We start from the raw sequence: 20,748 nt of genomic DNA on the forward strand, positions 1-20,748 counted from the left end.
TTTTAGCCGGTTACCAAGTGGGGTTGTGAGTTAATGTTTTTTATTAGAGAATTAGGCTAAACTAGATCCCTAAACGGGCTAATCTTGATCATCAGGGAATTGATATGGACTCAACTCTCTGTCCGTGTTATCATGGAGCTCTTGAGGATGTTGACCATCAGTTTTTTAAATGTTCTCCATCGAGTTAATTATGGTCGAAAGTGGCAAGGTGGTTAGCTGAGAATAGACCTTCATTTGCTAGTGTGAATGATATGTTTTCTTGTATCGATTCTCATAGTGTTGCATCTTTTAATCGAGTTAAGGTGGATATCGTGTGTTTGACTTTAATATGAGTGTTGTGGACTTATCGAAATGTGCTTCTGTTTGGGAAAATCCCTTACAAAAGGGACCCACTTTTTGATTATGTTGTGTCTCTTTCTTATAATTGGTTTTGTTTTAGAAATTGTAAGGCAATTAGAGATTGGAATATGTGGATGCAAACTTCTTTTTTCGTTTTATTAGCTCCTACCTAGCTTTTAATAAAATTTCAGTCATTCAAAAAAAAAACAAATAATAATCGATAAAAGTTATAGAAGACTGATAAACTTATCATTTGTCATTATTATATCCCAAATTTCATTTATTTTTTGTTATGTAAAAGTTCCTTTGAAATAATATGTTTTTGTTACACAAAGAAATAATAATTTATAAATTAATGTTGCATGTTGAATTCTTTTGATTCAATTTTTTACTAAAAAGATTATATGAAGTAAACGCTAACCGTTTAATCATGTAAAAATTTCAAAAACGGTTCATTAACTTAATGAATTACTTTGGTTAAAATGTCAAACAATAATATAATGAAAAACAAGGAAGTAGAAGCCGGCATATATTCCTGCCATTCTTTGTATAGATCACTATGTTGTTAATTTCCATCGCCATCTTTGGTTTCCTTGTTTAAATTTGCATTGAATAGAATAATACAAGTCATATTCCCGTTTTTATTCTGTACCATTTGTTTTAGTTGATGAATTTCGTCCATATTTGGATTCTTATGGTTGAAAAAGTCCTATTTGGGAGCTTGAAAGAGTTTACTATGCACTGTTATCTGACAAAACTTCAAGATCGCTACATGAAAAGGATCCTTAAGAAAGAGAACAAAGGCAGAAAACAATTTAGACTCGACACAATACGTGTTTATATTCACAAATAATTAATGTTTGATAACGATCATTTAATACAATGGAAATATATGACTATTTGACCATAAAAGTTGAAGTGAGACTTCTCACCTCTAAAGAACAATGAACTACGAAGGATGTTATAGCAAACCTGGAGGTGGGTGAGGGTGAGTTAATATAGTCAAATATTTGGATTAAACCAACTTTTGATTCGAGTTTTTTTCAAGAACAAAAGAATAGACTTACGTTCTTTGAAATCCAAAAGTTTGACCTTTAGCCTACTTGTTAAAACTTATATAATCTAGATGTTTACTCATTTCTTTCAATTCCCATCAAACCCTTTGGTTTCAATAATCTGAAAGCATTTGCTTTCAATATTTATCTCCAAATCATGATATATTTCTGTTTCTAAACTTGTCTTCTTCTCATCTTTTTTCGTGAAAAACAGTCGGATTAAGTCATTGACATTCATTTGATTGTGGTCTTCAATGCCTGATCAAGACGACAAAGATCCGAACATGGAAACCAAAAGTTTGACTTCTTCCGATAGTCAAAGAGAGATTAATGTACCTTACATTCACAAGATCGGTGTCCCTCCAAAACAAAATGTCTTGAAGGAATTCAAATCCACACTGAAAGAAACATTCTTTTCTGATGATCCTCTTCGACCCTTCAAACATCAAACAAAATCCAAAAAGTTTGTACTTGGTTTGCAAGCTTTGTTCCCGATTCTTGATTGGGGAAGAAGTTATAATATCAAGAAGTTTAGAGGCGATCTTATCTCTGGACTCACTATCGCCAGTCTTTGCATTCCCCAGGTATATCATTATTAGTCTGTATTTATATTATTGTATAGCTTATAGTTGGACTTTATTTATACATGTATACTATTGTATAGAGATTATGGTCAGGTTCAACATAGAAACAAATATTAAGTACAAAATCATAAAACCACTTGAAAATAATTAAATTTATTTTTGAACATTCGATATGTTCATAAATCATAACTAAAGATACATATGTTTATAGATGAACATGTATATTGAGTTTTGAACATTGGTTATTTTTATATGGTTCTATTGCTCTGTATATATATTTGGTAATAGTAGATTATAGTTTAGATCAATCTATTTATATGTGCCTCATTATCTATGCAATACAATAATTATTGTATAGATTCTAGTTAGACACAGGATCTTCATATATATGTACCTCGTTATCTATACAATAAAAGACCAATAGGTATATATAATATTTCACATATTCAAGATTCGTCTAAGAAACACAAAATAGTTATATATATCTAACCATTTTCTTGTGTACAAATCCATTACAGGATATCGGGTATTCAAAGCTTGCAAATTTAAGTCCACAATATGGATTATGTAAGCATTTTCTCTTACAACGATTAGCGACGGATTATTCCGTCGCTAATAGCTTTTTTTCCTATTTTCTAGATTAATTATTGTTTATATCTGACATTTTTTGACTTTTGCATGTGTAGACTCAAGCTTCGTTCCACCATTAATCTATGCATTTATGGGAAGCTCACGAGATATAGCGATAGGACCTGTAGCTGTGGTGTCACTATTAATGGGAACTCTTCTTCGACAAGAATTTGACCCTGAAAATCAACCAAATGAATATCTTCGGCTTGTATTTACAGCTACTTTTTTTGCTGGGATTACTCAAGCTACTCTTGGAGTTCTTAGGTAATTTAATAACTATAAAAAGTCTTTAATTATTTTATTTGATCTTTTTTTCTTTTTTTTTTAATTAACAACGAATTTATGGTTATGATGATGATGATAATCAGACTAGGGTTTCTGATAGATTTTCTATCGCATGCTGCTGTTGTTGGTTTCATGGGTGGAGCTGCTATCACCATTGCACTTCAACAACTTAAAGGCTTTCTTGGAATTCCTAGTAAACATTTCACCAAAGAAACTGATATTATTTCAGTAATGAAATCGGTTTTTGGATCCATGCATCATTCCGTGAGTTTTTTTTTTTTTTTTCTTAATTATATATCATGAAACTAATTATATTAAGTTATTAACAATTATTGCTCGTATATATTGTGTAGTGGAATTGGCAGACAATAGTGATTGCATCAAGTTTCTTAGCTTTTCTACTCCTCACCAAGTACATTGTAAGACATTAAAGTTTATTAGAATTATAAATTATAAAATAGATAATAAAATGAAGAAAGATCAGTATCCTAATTTTTTTGTAATTTACTAAACAGGGAAAGAAGAACAAGAAACTCTTTTGGGTTCCCGCGATTGCACCTTTGATCTCGGTTATTTTATCGACTTTTTTCGTGTATATTACCCATGCAAACAAGGAAGGTGTCGCAATAGTAAGAACTTGATTTTGACTTTCTCAATGTCAAATTGCTTGATTTCAACTCAAAAACTGAATTAGGCCATTGTCAGAAATAAGTTAGCTGATTGTAATTTAACATTTGATTAAGAACATAAAAATAGCTTATAAATAACTTATAAGGGCTGTGTGGAATTACTTTTTTTTAAAAGTCCTTTTTGTAAAATGAGTAAATTTTTTTAGTAATTTTTTCCAAAATAAAATTTTTAAAATATGTTTGTATTTTCTTTTAGGGTAAAACCAATTTTTCAATTAAAAAATCTCAAAAGTTATAAAAAGACGCGATTTATGACTTTTGAAAACCCAATTTTTTCTCCTACACAAAAAATTATTTTAAAAGATTTTTTCATCAACCAAACATTTTTTTGACCATTTTTTGAATTTTCGGAAAAGTTAAAATCAAAAAGTTGTTTTAGTATTTTGATAAAATAGCTTATAATTACTTAAAAATTAGCTTTTTAGCTAAAAATTAATTTCAGGCTTTTTTACTAAAACTAATTTTTCGGATGTAATGTGAAGGCTTTAATATGTTTTGCTTTTTGGGACGATAATTAACTTTATACTATAAAAGGAACAAAAAAATTTGTATATACTATATATATAAAGAAAGATTTGTTGTTGAAAGTGTAAAAAGTAGATATAAATAAACAATAATAAATTTGAAAAATACAAGTTTGACTCCAAAAGTCAAATTAACCCGAATTTGTTTTGGCAGGTGGGACATATTGATAAACGAATCAACCCGCCGTCGCTTGACAAAATCTATTTCTCCGGCGAAAATCTACTCAAAGGGTTTAAAATCGGCATTGTCGCCGGAATGATAGCGTTAACGGTGAACTCCTACCCCAAATTTTTTTGAAGAATCATATCGTGTTTGATTGATTTATCGAAGATGGTTGTTTATGTTTGATACAATTACAGGAAGCAGTTGCAATCGGAAGAACATTTGCTTCAATGAAAGATTACCAAGTAGATGGAAACAAAGAAATGGTAGCACTCGGAACTATGAACATCATCGGCTCAATGACGTCATGCTACGTCGCAACCGGTTCGTTTTCCCGATCAGCTGTAAATTACATGGCCGGATGTCAAACGGCGGTTTCCAACATTGTGATGTCGATTGTGGTTCTCCTCACTGTGAAATTCCTAACCCCTCTTTTCGAGTATACACCAAATGCGATTCTATCTTCGATTATTATTTCTGCTGTCATTGGGCTAATCGATTACGATGCTGCGATTTTGATTTGGAAAATCGATAAACTTGATTTCGTCGCGTGTATGGGAGCGTTTCTTGGCGTCGTTTTCAAATCTGTCGAGATTGGGCTTTTGATTGCTGTATGAATCAAATCATCCTCATCTTTGAAATTTAAACTCTTCTATGGTTTTATCATCCCGACCATTGATAATTCTCGTTTTGTTGAATTATCAGGTCATAATATCTTTCGCTAAGATTCTTCTTCAAGTTACACGCCCACGAACTGCTATCCTTGGAAAGATTCCGATGACGAGCGTTTACAGAAACATCGGACAATATCCGGAGGCGATTAAAGTTCCCGGTGTTCTGATAGTAAGGGTTGATTCTGCTATTTACTTCTCCAACTCCAACTACACGAAAGAAAGGTAATGCATTTTCGCAAAGTTCCACTAATTTGATGAATTTTGAAACATTAGGGCTATAAATCGAGTACTTTATTGCAGGATATTGAGATGGCTAACTGAGGAAGAAGATAATCTAAAAGCAAATTACGAACCAAGGATTCAATTTCTCATAGTTGAAATGTCACGTAAGAAGCTTGATTACCTGTAATTAGGTTTACGTTTTGCACTATTCGATTCATCTTCTTCATATCTCCTTGCCTAATTTCAGCTGTTACCGATATCGACACCAGTGGAATCCATGCCTTTGAAGAACTACACAGGAGTTTGCAAAAGAGAGATATTCAGGTAACTAAATTCTTATCCGATTAAATAATGTTTAAAAACATAAAAGAAAAAATAAATTATATTAAGAAAACATAAATTAAAACAAATTTGAAAAGAGTTAAGAATTATCATTATTTCTATATTAAATCAAAAAAATAAAAATAAAATAAAATAAATACATAATTTACTAAATTAAATGGTTGTTTGTTTTATAAGACGTAAAATATTTGTGGTCTTCGAACCATGTCTACAAAACAAGATATGAACTAAATGTTTGTAGTATGTACGGAAAAAACAAACTGTTTGTTTTTTGAAAATAGAACAAGATATGAACTAAATGTTTATGGTATGTACGAAAAAAACTGTTTGTTTTTTTTTTTTTAATTTATAGATTGCATAATAAAACTGAAGTTTAATTAACTAATTTTCTTTTTAATTTAAAATAGTTTTTTCATAATCGTAGTTTTATAACACTGAAAATACAACAGCTTGTTCTTGCAAACCCTGGTCAACTTGTGCTAGACAAGTTATATGCTGCGGGTTTTCCTGAGGTGATAGGCGAAAACAAGATTTTTCTCACCGTTGCAGACGCTGTTCACACATGTGCACCAAAGATTGCTCACGACGTGTAAGCTTATTGGCAAAATATGAACACTAACGAAGAAGTATAAAAATGTATACAACTTAAAAGGGTCACAAGTTCAAATTGTTCTAGATGAATAAAGGTATCACAAGTACATACTTAAGGGATCATTGGGATGTATGCATTTGGAGTATTGATATTAAAAAGAAAATGGGGTATAAAAGTACCTATATACTCCTAGTATATAGACGAAGAGTCTATTTATAGTAACTAATTTTAGTTCATGGTCCCTTAGTTCATTTGCTTTGTTGAATTCATAGATGTAATGATTTTTGTTTGAATGCAAAGGAAAGAGTACAATAATATATTGGAATGTATGTATGATTTTGAATTATAAGTTTCTACGAGTTTTCATTAAGGTGATGTTTGTTTTTTCTGAGACAAAATGTCTGCAGTCTGCGGACCACATCTGTAGACCTCTGCAATAGAAGAGGTGGACCAAACGTCTACAGTCTGAAAAAAAAAAAAAGACTGTTTGTTTTTTTTAACATCTGCGGGCTACTAAAATAAACTGAAATCTAAATAAATTAATTTTTTTAACTTTAAAGTGATTTTTTAATATTTTTATGACTTTGTTATAAATAATTAACGAATCTATATCAACTTTTATGTATTATTATATAAAAAATAAAAATAAAAATTATATGAATTAACGTATATATTTGATAAAACCAACAACTTTGGTTGTAAAGTTATAACTAAACATTATAATTAGTGATCAAAGAACTTGATACATATATGGATAAAAATAAACTTCGATTTTTTCAATTAAATCCATTAAAAACGTACCATAAATATTTTCTCGAGAAATTGACGATATTGTATTAAATAATGTTTTATAAAATTTGGCAAAAAAATATAAGAATATATTATGATTTTTTTTCATATTTATATAAACAACTTTAACGACTATTATTTTAATAAATCTTTATTATAAATTTGTCAAAAATATCATTTTTGTATTGTCGAACGTTTTTTTTAAGTTTTGTAATTTTTTTCAAATTGTTTATCATTAATAAAGTTGGAAAAAAATATAAATTAAAAAAAAAAACTTGAAAAAATAAAGATATATATGTTTTTTAGGCTAGAAGATGTCTGAAGATATTAGAAGACTCTGGTCCACATCTGCGCCAAGAAGAAGGCGCGCAGACATTTTTAGGTCTGCATTCTTAAAAAAAACAAACAGTCCGCAAAGGCTAATGTTTGTGCGTGGTCTGCGCGGCGCAAACAGAAGAGGTCACGCAGATCAGCAGACAAAAAACAAACACTACCTAAGAGAATATTAGTAATTTTCTTACCGAAATTTTAGTAGATCGAAACTTCTTTGTCTAGTTTAAGCAAAATGGATAAAAACTTTAATGTTTGTCTTTGATGAACCTTTCACATACATATACTCTTCAATCTCGATTAGGGGTGGCAAATCGGGCCATCGTGTCGTGTTTTTGTCTGACACGACACGACACGACACGACAAAGTTTTATGTAACATAAACACGACACGACACGATGTCGTGTTTTTTTTAACTAACACGAAAACGAATTGGTTAAAAAACGACAGACACGACACACACGAAAAAGATAACATAATAAAAAAATAGTTTATTTAATTAATATTTAATCATACATAACACGACAAATAAATGTTAGTCGTGTCAATTTCGTATCAAAATTTAAACATGAACACGAAACGACACGACATTGTGTTTTTTACACTTAACATGAACACGAATTCAAATTTCAGTTTCGTCCCAATTTCGTTTCGTTTTGTGTATTTTTGTCGTGTCGTGTCAACAATTGTCACCCCTAATCTCAATCCATGTAATTGTGAGTTTTTTTTTTCATTATTTTTTCTTGTTCAAATAAACATGTATGATTGAAACTAAAAAAATTGGTCGGGTTTAGATCGTGAAAATACTAGTACATGGTTAATATAAAATATCAATGTTGAATTTTATGATAGCGTTTGGTATGTAATAATTAAAGAGGTAATGAAATATAATGTGTTAATACATGAGGAGTATGGAAAGTCACACGAGTACCTTATGACAATCTAATGATAGCTTGAGTAGTTGTAAGTCCATTACTATTGTTAATAGAGAAAAATATAGCTTGAGTACATGGAAGTCCATTACAATTGTTATTAGATAAAATGGTAGTTTAAATAGCTATAAATTCATTATTATTGTGTATTAGAGAAAATGGTAATTAGTGTAACCGTAAATTCAATGTTAAGTTTCTTGATGGATTGAGTAGTCGTAAAGCAAGTCTAGTCGTTGTACAGTTATAACATTATAGTTGAGAATTGTTAATTGATAAATATATCTAGAGTAGTTGTACACCTAGCAATTGGTGTATCTATATGATTATACAATGTATGAATATATATTGAGTTGTGTGAAAGGCATCTGGATTATGGAGATTTTAATTGAGTTTGTGTTGGATTATTCATATAATCAATATTATTGATTACTATATGCATTGTGGTAGGGGGCACTCAGTAAACTCTTTGTAGCTTACCCTTTTTGTTGTTGAAGGTCTTTCTTAAAACTCATTAAAGAAGCGGGGAATTGTAGAAGAAATTTATTCGATCATTGTATTTGTATTTCTTTATTGTGATCATTTTGATAATTACTTGTACTGGATTGTTAATATAAATGTACATTACTGCGATTTATAAATTAAAAAGTAAACTTTTTAGCTATACCTTGTGTTAAAAAGTCGGATGTTACATAAATCAATCAAAAATAGAATGATTTATGGTGGCATTAAATATTGTTACTATTTTGAAGATACTAAAGAAAATTTGTTAGAATGATATAATTTGTTACAAATAATATATATTTTTTGTTATGGGATTTTCTAATATGTGCCTTAAGACACATATAATAATATGTGCCTTAAAGACACATATAAGAAGCATTAATATCAATGAAAAAAATATACAATAAAAGCTCAATTTGATGCTTGTAATCGTTTTTCCCTCTTCATTTACCTTGAAAACTCAGTTTAAACAACGGACTCTACTCCTGTTTTATTCGTTCCAACGTGGATAACTATGTGTATACATACAAATGGTGATCTTAAAAGTATATACCATTTAAGCATACATATACATACAAGTGCTTATTTGTATTTGCGATTTGATAAAACAAGATCAAAGTGAAAAATGTGTTTAGACATCCTCAAGCATATACTACTACGAAAAGAGAAGGCAAAATTGAAGAAACGAATGAAAGAGAAGGTGAAATACGAGAAAGAAAAAGGAAAGAAAAGAGAAGAACTACACAGAAAGAAGAAGAAACAAATGAAATCAGAGATCAAACAGAAGCAAAACAAAGCGAAAGCAGAAAAGAAGAAACAAAAGAAGAACAAAAACAAATGCTTCAACTTATGAATTCTTCATCCATTTATTTGTATAAATAATAAGAGTAGACAATTAACAATACATGTATGTGATAGTATTATACAAATTATGCAGAAAAATAAACCTCATACAATTCAAACTACTTTTAATTACCCTATTACCTTATACATGCATTATATACACCGTTCGAAAGGCTTTTCAGTTCGCCGGAAAAGTCAAACCACCGGTCAACGGGTGGAATATTCCGATGAGTTTGCCTACATGTCCTACTCGATTACTCGCCGGAGTTCTTCAATTAACTTACTTTTAGTCGCCGGATCCACCTTCATTTTAACAAAAACAACACATCAAAACACAATCATCATTTTCAAATTTCAAGTCTTAAAAAATTGTAAGAAAACAACAATTTACTTACCTCTTTCAAAAGTTTAGCAATTCCTAGTGGCAAAGCTTCAAGATCCAACTGTGAACTACTAATTTTCAACAACTGATTCGAGACCTTTTCTCTTCTTAACTCGGCTAATTTCTCATCATAATTCTCGGGATTATCTTTCCATGTGAAAAAAACATCATCATCACCCCAAAACTCATCCGATTTCATCTCCAAAAACCACTTCTTAATCATCTCATGACCGGATTTATACGAAAGCGTGTCTCCGGCCGCCTCCCTCGCGGTGGTGATCAGAGCAACCTCCGCGAGCCGCCGCCGGAGTCTTTTATAGAAGAAAAACCTCGAAACATTCCAATCAACAACATTCTTCACAACACCTTTCGCAGCCATACGAAACGAAGTATCATGAAGCTCCGCGAATTTTGTCGCGATTTGCGTGTAAATCGGCAAAAGTTGTTTTTCACGCGCTTTTATCTGCTCAACAATCGAATTATCATATTTCGATTCTTGTAACTTTAATTTAAGCTCTCGGATCCGCGGGTCGACCCGGCCCATACATTCCAACAACTCACGGTTTCTAAATTTGATTTCAATCATACCTTCGGGTTCTAGAACATTCCCTTTTGCGGTTGTTTCCGCATACATTTCTATATAGTCCGAATTGATCCGACTGTCAACAACCACCCAAGCACCACCACGAAGCTCACCGGTTTTCGGTATGTAAACAAAAACCGGTTGTTTATAAGTTCTTAAATTCTCAACAATCGTGGACCCCGCTTGCAAAATCCCTTCAAAAAGATCCCGTTGACCCGCGGAAAATCCCCGCCAATTCGCCATGATAAAAAGCGGAAGCTCTTCGCGGTTAAAATCCATCAACGCTTGCGCGGTTTTACTCGCGGAATCCGGGAACCACACCTGCCCGGCTTGCGGGACTACCCGTTCATGCGAATCAAGCTGCCCGGGATCCGCGGGTATAATTTGCATAACCGTCTGTGTCTCAACCGCCACAATCCCGACCGGGATCCCACCGAGTTTCGCCCGCCCGGTTACAACCGTCTGGGCCCACCCTTCCAAAGTCTCCACAAAACTATTTTTGTCAAAAATACCCCCGGCCCAGTTCCCGTTCCCGTCCACCGTCCCGCAGATAGCTGCCCGAGGGTCGCACGAGTTTTCGGGCAGATACTCCACGGGCCGTTCGGGCGGGTCGGTCGGGGCTAAAACGGGAAGCGGGCCCCCGACGTAAGCGGGAACAAAGCTTAACCAATTTAAGATTGCTGACACTCCTTTTAAATCGTCTGAAACGGTTAAGTGAACAACTCCATTTGTTGCCATGATTTTTGGACCTCCTAATTGCATTTGTGAGCTGTAAACTTCACGCCCCAAAAGTTTGTTTAAAGCAGAAAATCCCGTTAAAATAATTGGTTGATCCAGGCGTTGTATGCACCGCATCCCGAGGCGGGCCAAATACGCTCCAATACCCACGGTTCGACCCGTTACATATGTTAATGTAAAAGTTTCCTTATATGCCCTTGAATACGCGCCTGCAATCGCTCCACTTCCGCTCAAATTCTCTACCCCTAATCCGTCTTCTTTTCCTACAATTGTATCGATCACCCATCGAGTTTCACCATTGGTGAGATTAAGTTCATGAGCAATTACAGATGATTTGATACGGGTGTAATCTTCGGGTGTTAGGTAAAGATATTGGAACCCTGAATCAGGGTTTGACTCGTCTGACCAACCGATTTTGAAACAAGATCTGACCTCTTCAGCTGCTCCGATGCGAGCCCCGGAGTTGGCTGCTAGATAGATGAGGGGTAGTTTTTTGGCGCACGCGAGATCGGTTACAGCTTCGAAAAACGCGTCCTCTATAGGCCCAAAAGATCCGTTTTTGAATGTGACATCATTTGCAACTACCAAAATTGACCTTCCTTTAGGGAATTCGGGTGTACAAAGCTCCATGATCCATGCCACCATGCCTACATTGTTTTGGCCTGGCTCACGTTCTATGGAAACAAGAGGTGTGCCCCACGAGCCTTTCGGGTCAGAAAACGCGAGCTCTGTCACATTTACGAGTTTGCCCTTGGGCCTGGTGTCAGTAGAAAGTCTCAATGACCAAATTTCTTCAAGAGCTGCTTCAAATGCCTGCAAATGAAAAGATTTACATCTCTTAAAACCTAAGTGCTTTGTTACTTTCAATTTAATGGAAGACTAGGGTGAATTGAAATCAGGGGGTGTGATAATGGAAAGGGTAAAATGGTAATTTTTTTACCAGTGCAAAGTCGTAGCAGTATGTAGTGTTGCTTTTCCTGGCTAAAAGACGTTTCTGATCGAGTAATTTCAAAGGCTGAAAAGGTGTGTTGAGAGGGACACCATGTAAAGGGCCAGATGTAGAGGTTGCATGATACACCACCTTGTGTTTATCATCCTCAAATTCCCGATAAACCTGAATAAAAGTATTGACTTTGTAAAAAAAAATGTTTTTGACTATTGTTGAAATGTCTAAAATACCCTTACATGTACAATACACGTATGACCAGTGACATTCGTGACCACAACCCTCCATGCACCATTAGCTTGACCAGAAGACGCCATGCAAAGTTTGACCTCCCATTCAAAAACACCTAATCGATGCATCTTTACACCTACAAGTGTGTGTATTTCACGTGCTAATTTCACCAAAAGTGACTCAACTGCCCCTTCTTCTGTCCCGGGGTCCACATCAACTCTCCTGCTGTAAGGGACAAGATCGTCAATTTGTTGTTCTTTTAGTATATAGAGATACATGTGAGCATGGTCAGATTTGACTGTAGCATTATGAACATGAAGTTCCAACTCTTCCATGGCTGTGACTAAAGATCTCAAGATGCTTCTTGAAGTGTAAGACAAAGTCCACTGAGATTGTGGGCCCGCAATGTCAGAACCTTGGTATCCTGAAAACCATTCCTTTGTTGGTTGTCTTACAAGTGTCCTAAGAAACATTCTTTGAATTGGAAGTGGTTTTGCTTCAACTGTATACATGTGCCATTGTCGATCACGCGATGGTGTGTACTTTATCTTCTCATACCCCTTAAGTTTGTCCTGAACAAAAAAAAAAAAAAAAGAATTCATTTCGCATGGGCAAAACCGTAAATTGTTACATCAAAAAGGTCAAAGCTTTGTTTGATATAAGAGTTGTTTCTTGTTATGTTAAAAGAAAAAGAAGACAATGAGAGGTGTTATGAATTACAAACCAATTCAAGATAAATTGATAAAGGAGGCTCCAAGTGTCGCAATAATGGCTCTTCAATATAATAAAGATTCTCTTCTGACCAATGAAAAGAGTGTCTCATTGGGCCTCTTCCTTCATCCCTTTGAATAATACAACTGATAACTCCATACCCTGCGTTTTTTAGACTCGAGCTAACTTCTTTATCTTTGAGAATTTTTGCTAACTTGTTGACTCGCTCTTGAGCCTGATCCTCATCACCACTGCAATTTTTTCATTCAAGGGTATTTTAGTCGTTTCATAACCAAATATTTAACTGAAATATGTCGTGTAGTACCTGTCTTGAAGTGAACTCATCTGGTTGCTAATTCCAGCCAATGCAATGTGCATCATGTTCCCATGGTTATTAGGATCAGTGAAACCGTTTTGACTTGTTCCTTGAGATTTGTTTGTTGTTTCTTTAAGAGCTGCTTTTATCACATCGGGTAAAACAAGAAGGGATTTGATGATAACCATAGCTCCCCATTTCTTCTCCACCAAGGGCTTTTCGGTCATTTCATAGTCAGACACATTGACCTCCTCGATATGCCCTTCCATGAATTGCCACGAAGCAATAAGACCGGATTTGTGCCACTGCATTCTAACACTCCCCTTGGCAAGATACGGCTAAAGATAGAGACGTAAGTCAGTATAATATCAAAAATTACAGATTTGCCCCTTGTCCACAAGATTCATTTGAAGGGTACCTGATATAATCTTCGAACATAGGTCTCAACAACGCGTCTTTGAAGGGTGTGATCACTATGGTCAAAAAGACCAACAAGGGCATCTTCAACTGCAAGTGGAGCACTGACAATATCCTCCATTCTTTCATTTATGGCACTTTTCCTCTTAGGGGTATCCATATTTTCACCTTCTTCTGTAAACATCTCTAATTCAGAAAGACTTCTAGCAATGCTTGAACGAAGTTCACTTAATTTAGTCTGTTCCAAAAGTTGACTTGCCTTCAATGCTAACTGAAAAATGATGAGATCAAGAACCACAATTAGTTAACTTAAGAGTTTCAAGAAATGTTTATGAGTGTGTATGTTAAATGACGAATTTGACCTCGGAATAATTTGTGTGGTTGAGTGTAGAAAACCGTATCAGTTTATCCCTATATGCAGCTGGATTAGGGTACACTAAATTCTCCATTAGTCTTAGTATCAGCTTGTTTTTACTCTTAACACCCTGTATGGAAATAAATTAATGGTTATGTAAATTAAAAATTACAAAACTTTATTAGAAAAAAAACATCAAATACCTGATGGGAAAGCACAATGTCAACAACCCTCAAACGATCTTTCTTGTATTGAAGTCGAAGTCGTTCGATGACATCAGCCTGAAAAGTAAAGTTTTTTTTTTTAATATCTAATGAGAAAATGTAGAAAGTATAAAAATAAAAATAAAAACTCACTTGAATGTTGTCATTGAATAACTCTTCAACTAATAAATACTCTTCAAAAAGAGCATGAACAATCCCACGTGCATGACTCTCTCTTCCACCTTCATATGACTTCACAAGACTCATTAATGGCTCAATCAGCCTTTCTTGACCTCCTATTTCCTTCTCTGAGCAAGATCCAAGGTGAGTCTGAAAAAAAAAATAACAAAATTTAATCATATAACTAAATTAAAATCATTAAATATGAAAAAGATAGAACTATTAATCATAAACTAACCTCTAGAATCCCCCGTAAAACTTTAGCAGGAAAATCGATAGTTTGTTGTGTGGAAATTCCTTCATATTCCTTCAACTTTGATTCCAACTGAATGTGTTTAAACATATTTATACAATTAGAAATAGTCTTCTGAAGTTAAAAAATTTGAAAGAAAATTACTATTTACCTTGTTTTTAAGATCTTTATGAAGTCGATTTGCTAAAACTGCAAAACATTCTTGCCATTGAAGGAAAGGAAGCTCAGGACTATCTAAACAATGGAGCAGATTCTTCATAACCTAAAATCAAAGAATAAACTTGTTAACAAAATAAGTCGAATAACAAAAAATTAAAGAAAAGTAAAACAAAACAAATCTTGAAATTACTTCATCAATGTTGTGATCATATCCTGCAAGAATCATTCTAGCAGCACTTAAAGTAGCTGCACACTTTTGATGAACTTTATCTGAAATTGCAGTTGGAGGTCCAAGAACAGGAAAGCTTCCATGAAAAGGCTCTGCTTTTCTTACAGCTGATGGATCATCAAGATCAAGATTTGCTATAAGCTCACCAGCCTACAAAATCAAGAAAAAAATTTTTTTTTTTACTCAAGATTTGTTCATAACATTTAATATTTTCATTTGTGTGGGTCCCACTAACCTGCATGGCTTGACCTTCAGACATCTTGAATTGAATAACACCAGAAGCTGGAGAGAGAAGTGGCATACACATCTTCATAACTTCCACCTCAGCATATGGTGAGTCAGCATCCACGTGGCTTCCATCTGAGACTAAGTATCTTAAAAGCTTGCATGGTGTTTCCGCCATTAGTTTGGAAGGATCATGATCATTCTAGAAACAATTAATACAAATTTAGTAAAAAAAATTATTAAATAATAAAAGTTTAGAAAAAAAAAGTAGTTAGCACCTGAAGCAAACAAGTTCTTCCATCTATCAAAAGACGAGTTCCTGCTGCTTCTTCTTCTGCATATATAATATGACTATTTCCATCCAACTACAACATTCAATCATAAATTATGAGAAATGTACTTTGTTTAGTGGAAATGACGAGAGTACCCTTATAATAATACCTGCATTAATAAACCACCATCACGTAGAGTATGTATCTCTGCTTCAATCTCAGATTGATTCATTCTTAATCTATAACCACCTGGTCCTCTTTTTACCATATCAATCTAAGAAAAAACAATGCATGAATAATAATAAATTAATAATAAAGAAAAAAGATCAAACAAATCAAGAAAACAATACGTGTTTATGTTGTTTGCTACTTTACTTACAGTGTATCTACTACCCTCAATATTCAAAGAAACTTGGGAGTTGACCAATGATATATGCTGCAATCAAATAAACAAACTCACATTATGGATTGATTCAAAACATTCTAACAAAATATCTTTCACAATTCTAAAATTATAAAATTCACATGTGCATTGTAATTTGTACCTTTGGAGGGATTTGCCCCTTTTCAAGATAACCAACATAGTCTGACACCATGGCTGCACTTCTAGCAGCAGCTTTCTGAGATCAACAAAAGTCAAAGGTAAAGTCAAAGATGAGAAAATTTAAAGAAAAGGGTAATAAGAATATAAGGGTACTCACATAAAGAGCTCCTCCAACTACTGAAAGATACCAAGGAGGTCTTTCTGCTCTAACTCTCATGGCAATTCGGCTATCTAACCAACCTGTATGTATTTTGTTTTCTCTATAATCTGGAGCCTACATTATAAAATTTTATATATGTAATTGAATTAAAGTGATTGATTATATTAAATGGATTCGAAAAAGATTGGATCTTGAAATCACAAAATGCTTACATGTAATAGATCAATTGTATAATCAACATTAGTTCGGATTTCACCACGAATTTGAATTTCTTTTAACCCAAGAACCATATTTGCAATAGCCAATGTTCTAGACTCTCCAAATGCAAAAACATGACCTAAGACATACACAAAAAACATAAAAAAAGATCAAACATTTGTTTCTAAAAACAAACAAACAAGATTCTTAGTTCTTACCAAATTGAGAATCTGAGAATTCATGAATGCCACCACCCGATTTAACAGAAAAGTATGCCCAAACATTTGGCTTGCTTTTAAAACTTAGCTCCTAAAAGTTATAATTCAAATCAATAAGGTAAGATTGTTTATTTATGTGTTGGAAATGTTTTTTTTTTTTTTTGCAAACCTGAACTTTCCCACTAGTGGGCTTGAATCCATCATCTGGATCTTCACTTGTTACACGAACAGCAACACAATGACCCTTTGGTTTAGTTGACTCTGCTTTGTCAAAGTCAAAGGGAGTTGCATGAACATATGTTTGCCTCCATGCATCATACCCTCCACTATTATCCTTCCCATAAAATCGCCTTATTTCTATAACAAAACAAAACAAAAACACATCAACATAAAATCATTTCAAAAGAAATTTTCAAAGTTTGATATAAATATAATATAATATAATACCTGGAATTTGCCAAAGAGGAATTCCCATTCCAACTGCAACTTGTGCTGCAGGTAGATTAATTTCTGCTATCCACTCAGTAACAGGATGCTCAACCTAAACAAATGTAGAAATTCCCCAAAAGGGTATATATGTATATCATTAAATCTTTGATCTAAACATAAATTCAGTAGTTAAAAGTTAAAAATTTTCACCTGTAAACGTGGATTGAGTTCCAAAAAGTAATAGTCTCCAGTTTCCATACTATACAAATACTCTACAGTTGCAGCTCCAACATAATTCACTGATTTAGCTAATCTTCTTGCAGCTTGCTCCAGCTTCTTTATTGTCTCATTTGGAGCTATAGTTATTGGTCCCTCTTCAATAATCTTTATAAGAAAATATAAAAAGTTTAATAAAAGACAAATGATTCGAGTGTATAAGTTTCATTATCATATAATACCTTTTGATGTCGCCTTTGAACACTGCAATCACGACTATGTAAAGCTGCTACATTTCCATGTTGATCACAAAGTAGTTGAACTTCCAGATGTCGACTCTATTTTTTTTTTTTTAAATATTATTAGGATAGATTTAGAGTTTAAAAAACTACATAAAGATAGTAAATTAAAACGTTTTTTCTTCACCTGAGAAGCAACTTTCATTATAAATATAGGAGAACCAGGGACTTCACCCTGAACTTGTTTGAAAAGTGCCTTCACTTCTTCATCATTATGCACCTAAAGAGTTGAAGTCAAAAACTAATCAGTTGACTTTTAAAAAGTCAAAAGTGGGAGTGATTTTAAAAAAAAAAATGTAAAAGTACACACCTTTCTTATGCCTTTACCACCTCCACCCCATGATGCCTTGATCATTGCAGGATATCCAACAACTTGGCAACTAGCAATTGCTTCTTCTGTTGTATATACACAAGCTTTTCTATATACATCATCTGGAATTGTCACTAAACAGCTATCACCAGGAATTTTCACCTAAAATATTTCATTTTTAAACAATTAGAGTCATAAAGATTATTGTAAACCTAAAAAAGACTACTCAACAATAGCCAAATCCCAAAAGAAAACATTAGCCCACAATGAAGAAATAAATAGAGGTGTGTAACTAAAGAAAAAGAAACAGATACAAACAATAAAGGTGACAATAAGTAGTAGCAAGGGTAGGTAGGTAAATATTGTACTATACTGAAAACACAAACACTGAAAGCAGATACTAGCAATAAAGCTAACAATAAAGAGTAGCAAGGGTAAGTAGGTAAATATTGTATTATACTAAAAAGTGAAAGCAGATACTAGCAATAAAGTTGATAGTAAAGAGTAGCAAGGGTAGGTAGGTAAATATTGTACTATACTGAAAACACAAACAGTGAAAGCAGATACTAGCAATAAAGCTGACAATAAAGAGTAGCAAGGGTAAGTAGGTAAATATTGTATTATACTAAAAAGTGAAAGCAGATACTAGCAATAAAGTTGATAGTAAAGAGTAGCAAGGGTAGGTAGGTAAATACTGTACTATACTGAAAAAGTGAAAGCACAAACAGTGAAAGCAGATACTGGCAATAAAGCAGAAAGAAGATACTGGCAATACAGGCTTACATGAGAACCACTCCAAGGAAGTGTAGGCACATCAGCCGCCTGTGCAATTAAAGAAGAACCGATTTTATCACCTAAAGCCGCCATTGATGAAGCAGGTGGGCCCAGAAATATGATTCCCTTTGCCTCTAAAGCATCCGGAAGTTCAGGGATTTCAGATGCATGGCCCCACCCAGGCCAAACAGCATCAACATGTGTTATTTCAGCTGTCTGAAAATCATCAAAACATCAATTCACCATTTTAAATTGTTATTAATCACCAAATATTATATAAAAAAAGGACTAAATACCTCTACAATGAGTTGCACATTGGCATAATTATTGTTATTTGTGCCACCAGGGACTTCAACAAATTGATCTGCAATTCTAATGTGTTCTGCATTTATTCTCATGTCTTCTGGTGTAGCCATGGCGACTAATAGAATTGCTTTTTCTGAACCAAATGTTTCATAACTCCATGTTCTTACACTTCTTATGAACTTCACAGCTGCCATTCCATTGTTTGCAATTAAAATACTGTGAATTGGGTTCTTTCCATTGAGTGCATTACAGAATTCATCAATGGCGGATCTTGTTGCAGGTGATCTTAGTGAAATCGCCAAGTTTTTGTAGCCATTTCCGTTATTGAAACTTCCGTTTACTGTTAATCTTTGAGCTTCTGACATGTTGCCACCTCAGCATACACACTGGAAATTAGAGAAATTAAGTTTAGAACAAGATTAGTTTGACTTTTCAGGTCAAACGAAACAACCCCTTTTCAAGGTTAATACAGTAGTTGACTTGACAGTGACTATCAAGACTTGTGAAAATTTTCAATTTTGGAGCGAAAATTCATAACCCTGTGAAAGTATGTATGAAGTATTATTGTAAAGGGATTAAAATTTGGTGCTTAAAGAATAAGAAAATGGATGTTAATTTGAATTTGGAAATTACTAATTCTGATGTTGGATTATTTTCAGGAAAGAACATAGGAAGCTCCGATCATTGATCCAATCTAGAAGTGTGATCCACGGGATCAGAAAGTCAAAGTGAAAATATTAATTATCAATTTTGTGTGTAAACCCTAGTCCAAGTTGAATTTTCTATGATAATACGTAAGTTGATAAAATAGAGTCGAATCAAATCCAGGTGATCAGTGCAAAAGCACATTAAAAAATTGTATCCCAGCTGAATTCATCAAAGATCCTCCAAGAAATTAAATTCCCAGATACAAAAACATTAATTCAGGTTAATTAAGCAGCATACGAAAGCGAAATCACATAGATGAAGGTTTAAGAGGATGAAATGACATACACCCAGTAAAAAAAAAAAAAATCAAACCTTACACACTGTTTTCTCAAACGAGTTCGCAACTACTTAAATCAACAAAAGTCGGAAACCCCATTTCAAAAATCAGAATAATTCGAACAAACAAAAACCCAAATTCTAAAAACTTGGCAGCATTTCGGGTGGAAGAGTAGAACGACTAACCGTAAAGAAGTGGAAGAAGAGTCCAGTCCTTTTATGCAATAAGACGCATAAAGATTTTGCCTTTTAAGCTGCTTTAAACAGCTGAAAGAATTGACAAGAAGAAGAGATCAAAACAGATAGAGCAGAGTTTGGAATGGCGGAAATCTGGGAGAGATGTGAGTAGTTGTAGGGGAATGCAGAATGGGGGTTGGAATTAAGTGTGGTTTGGTTGGGGGTTTGGTTTGTTTGGTTGGTTTTTGGTGAGGCGCCTTAAAGAAACATAAATGGGGCATAGGCAAAGGGGTCCAACACCGCGAGGTTATGCATGGCACGTGCCATCCACCCCCTCCCATCGACATCTTCGGAAACGTATATGTTTTTTATTTGAAAACTTGAAAGATGATTATACTTTTGAATATATTATATACTTATTATTATTTGATTTATTGGT

General features: G+C 33.7%; 2 protein-coding genes across 3 annotated transcripts; one reads left to right on the forward strand and one right to left on the reverse strand.

The window, feature by feature from the left end:
• The first annotated feature begins 1,184 nt into the window (after positions 1-1,184).
• SULTR1;3 (sulfate transporter 1;3) lies at positions 1,185-6,416 on the forward strand. Of its 2 annotated transcripts, none has more exons than XM_079019532.1 (13): positions 1,185-1,327; positions 1,609-1,978; positions 2,497-2,545; positions 2,665-2,872; positions 2,977-3,157; positions 3,247-3,312; positions 3,409-3,522; positions 4,261-4,377; positions 4,467-4,880; positions 4,975-5,165; positions 5,244-5,329; positions 5,413-5,489; positions 5,957-6,416. In XM_079019532.1, the coding sequence occupies exons 2-13, from the start codon at positions 1,649-1,651 to the stop codon at positions 6,098-6,100; spliced, it is 1,977 nt and encodes a 658-aa protein (XP_078875658.1). In that variant the 5' UTR covers positions 1,185-1,327; positions 1,609-1,648; the 3' UTR covers positions 6,101-6,416. The 2 variants fall into 2 exon arrangements, with proteins under 2 accessions (XP_078875658.1, XP_078875659.1); XM_079019533.1 differs by having other exon boundaries at positions 1,207-1,317.
• Positions 6,417-9,489: 3,073 nt separating this feature from the next.
• LOC145072998 (acetyl-CoA carboxylase 1-like) lies at positions 9,490-20,542 on the reverse strand. Its single transcript, XM_079019531.1, has 30 exons — positions 20,319-20,542; positions 19,139-19,534; positions 18,852-19,058; positions 18,069-18,230; positions 17,886-17,978; positions 17,702-17,797; positions 17,454-17,627; positions 17,262-17,355; positions 16,984-17,171; positions 16,815-16,905; positions 16,611-16,735; positions 16,396-16,512; positions 16,240-16,314; positions 16,074-16,130; positions 15,864-15,968; positions 15,701-15,787; positions 15,433-15,624; positions 15,159-15,347; positions 14,961-15,071; positions 14,795-14,881; positions 14,530-14,706; positions 14,377-14,454; positions 14,181-14,303; positions 13,820-14,089; positions 13,411-13,739; positions 13,099-13,336; positions 12,383-12,946; positions 12,138-12,311; positions 9,890-12,010; positions 9,490-9,797 (listed from the first exon to the last, which is right to left on the reverse strand). Exons 2-30 carry the CDS (start codon positions 19,511-19,513, stop codon positions 9,741-9,743), a joined length of 6,756 nt encoding a protein of 2,251 aa, XP_078875657.1. The 5' UTR covers positions 19,514-19,534; positions 20,319-20,542; the 3' UTR covers positions 9,490-9,740.
• Positions 20,543-20,748: the final 206 nt, after the last annotated feature.

The sequence above is a fragment of the Lactuca serriola genome, chromosome 9 (genome assembly GCF_051521515.1).
Source record: "Lactuca serriola cultivar US96UC23 chromosome 9, Lser_US96UC23_V15, whole genome shotgun sequence".
NCBI classification, from domain to species: domain Eukaryota; kingdom Viridiplantae; phylum Streptophyta; class Magnoliopsida; order Asterales; family Asteraceae; genus Lactuca; species Lactuca serriola.

Bases quoted from the DNA above. Each gene is read 5' to 3' on its own strand.
- LOC145072998 (XM_079019531.1), bottom strand. From the start codon at position 19,513: ATGTCAGAAGCTCAAAGATTAACAGTAAACGGAAGTTTCAATAACGGA. The intron at 17,979-18,068 runs GTGTGTACTTTT...TCAACTCTTTAG, and splicing joins GTGGTAAAGGCATAAGAAAG to GTGCATAATGATGAAGAAGT. The intron at 15,348-15,432 runs GTTAGTGGGACC...TTGATTTTGTAG, and splicing joins CTGAAGGTCAAGCCATGCAG to GCTGGTGAGCTTATAGCAAA.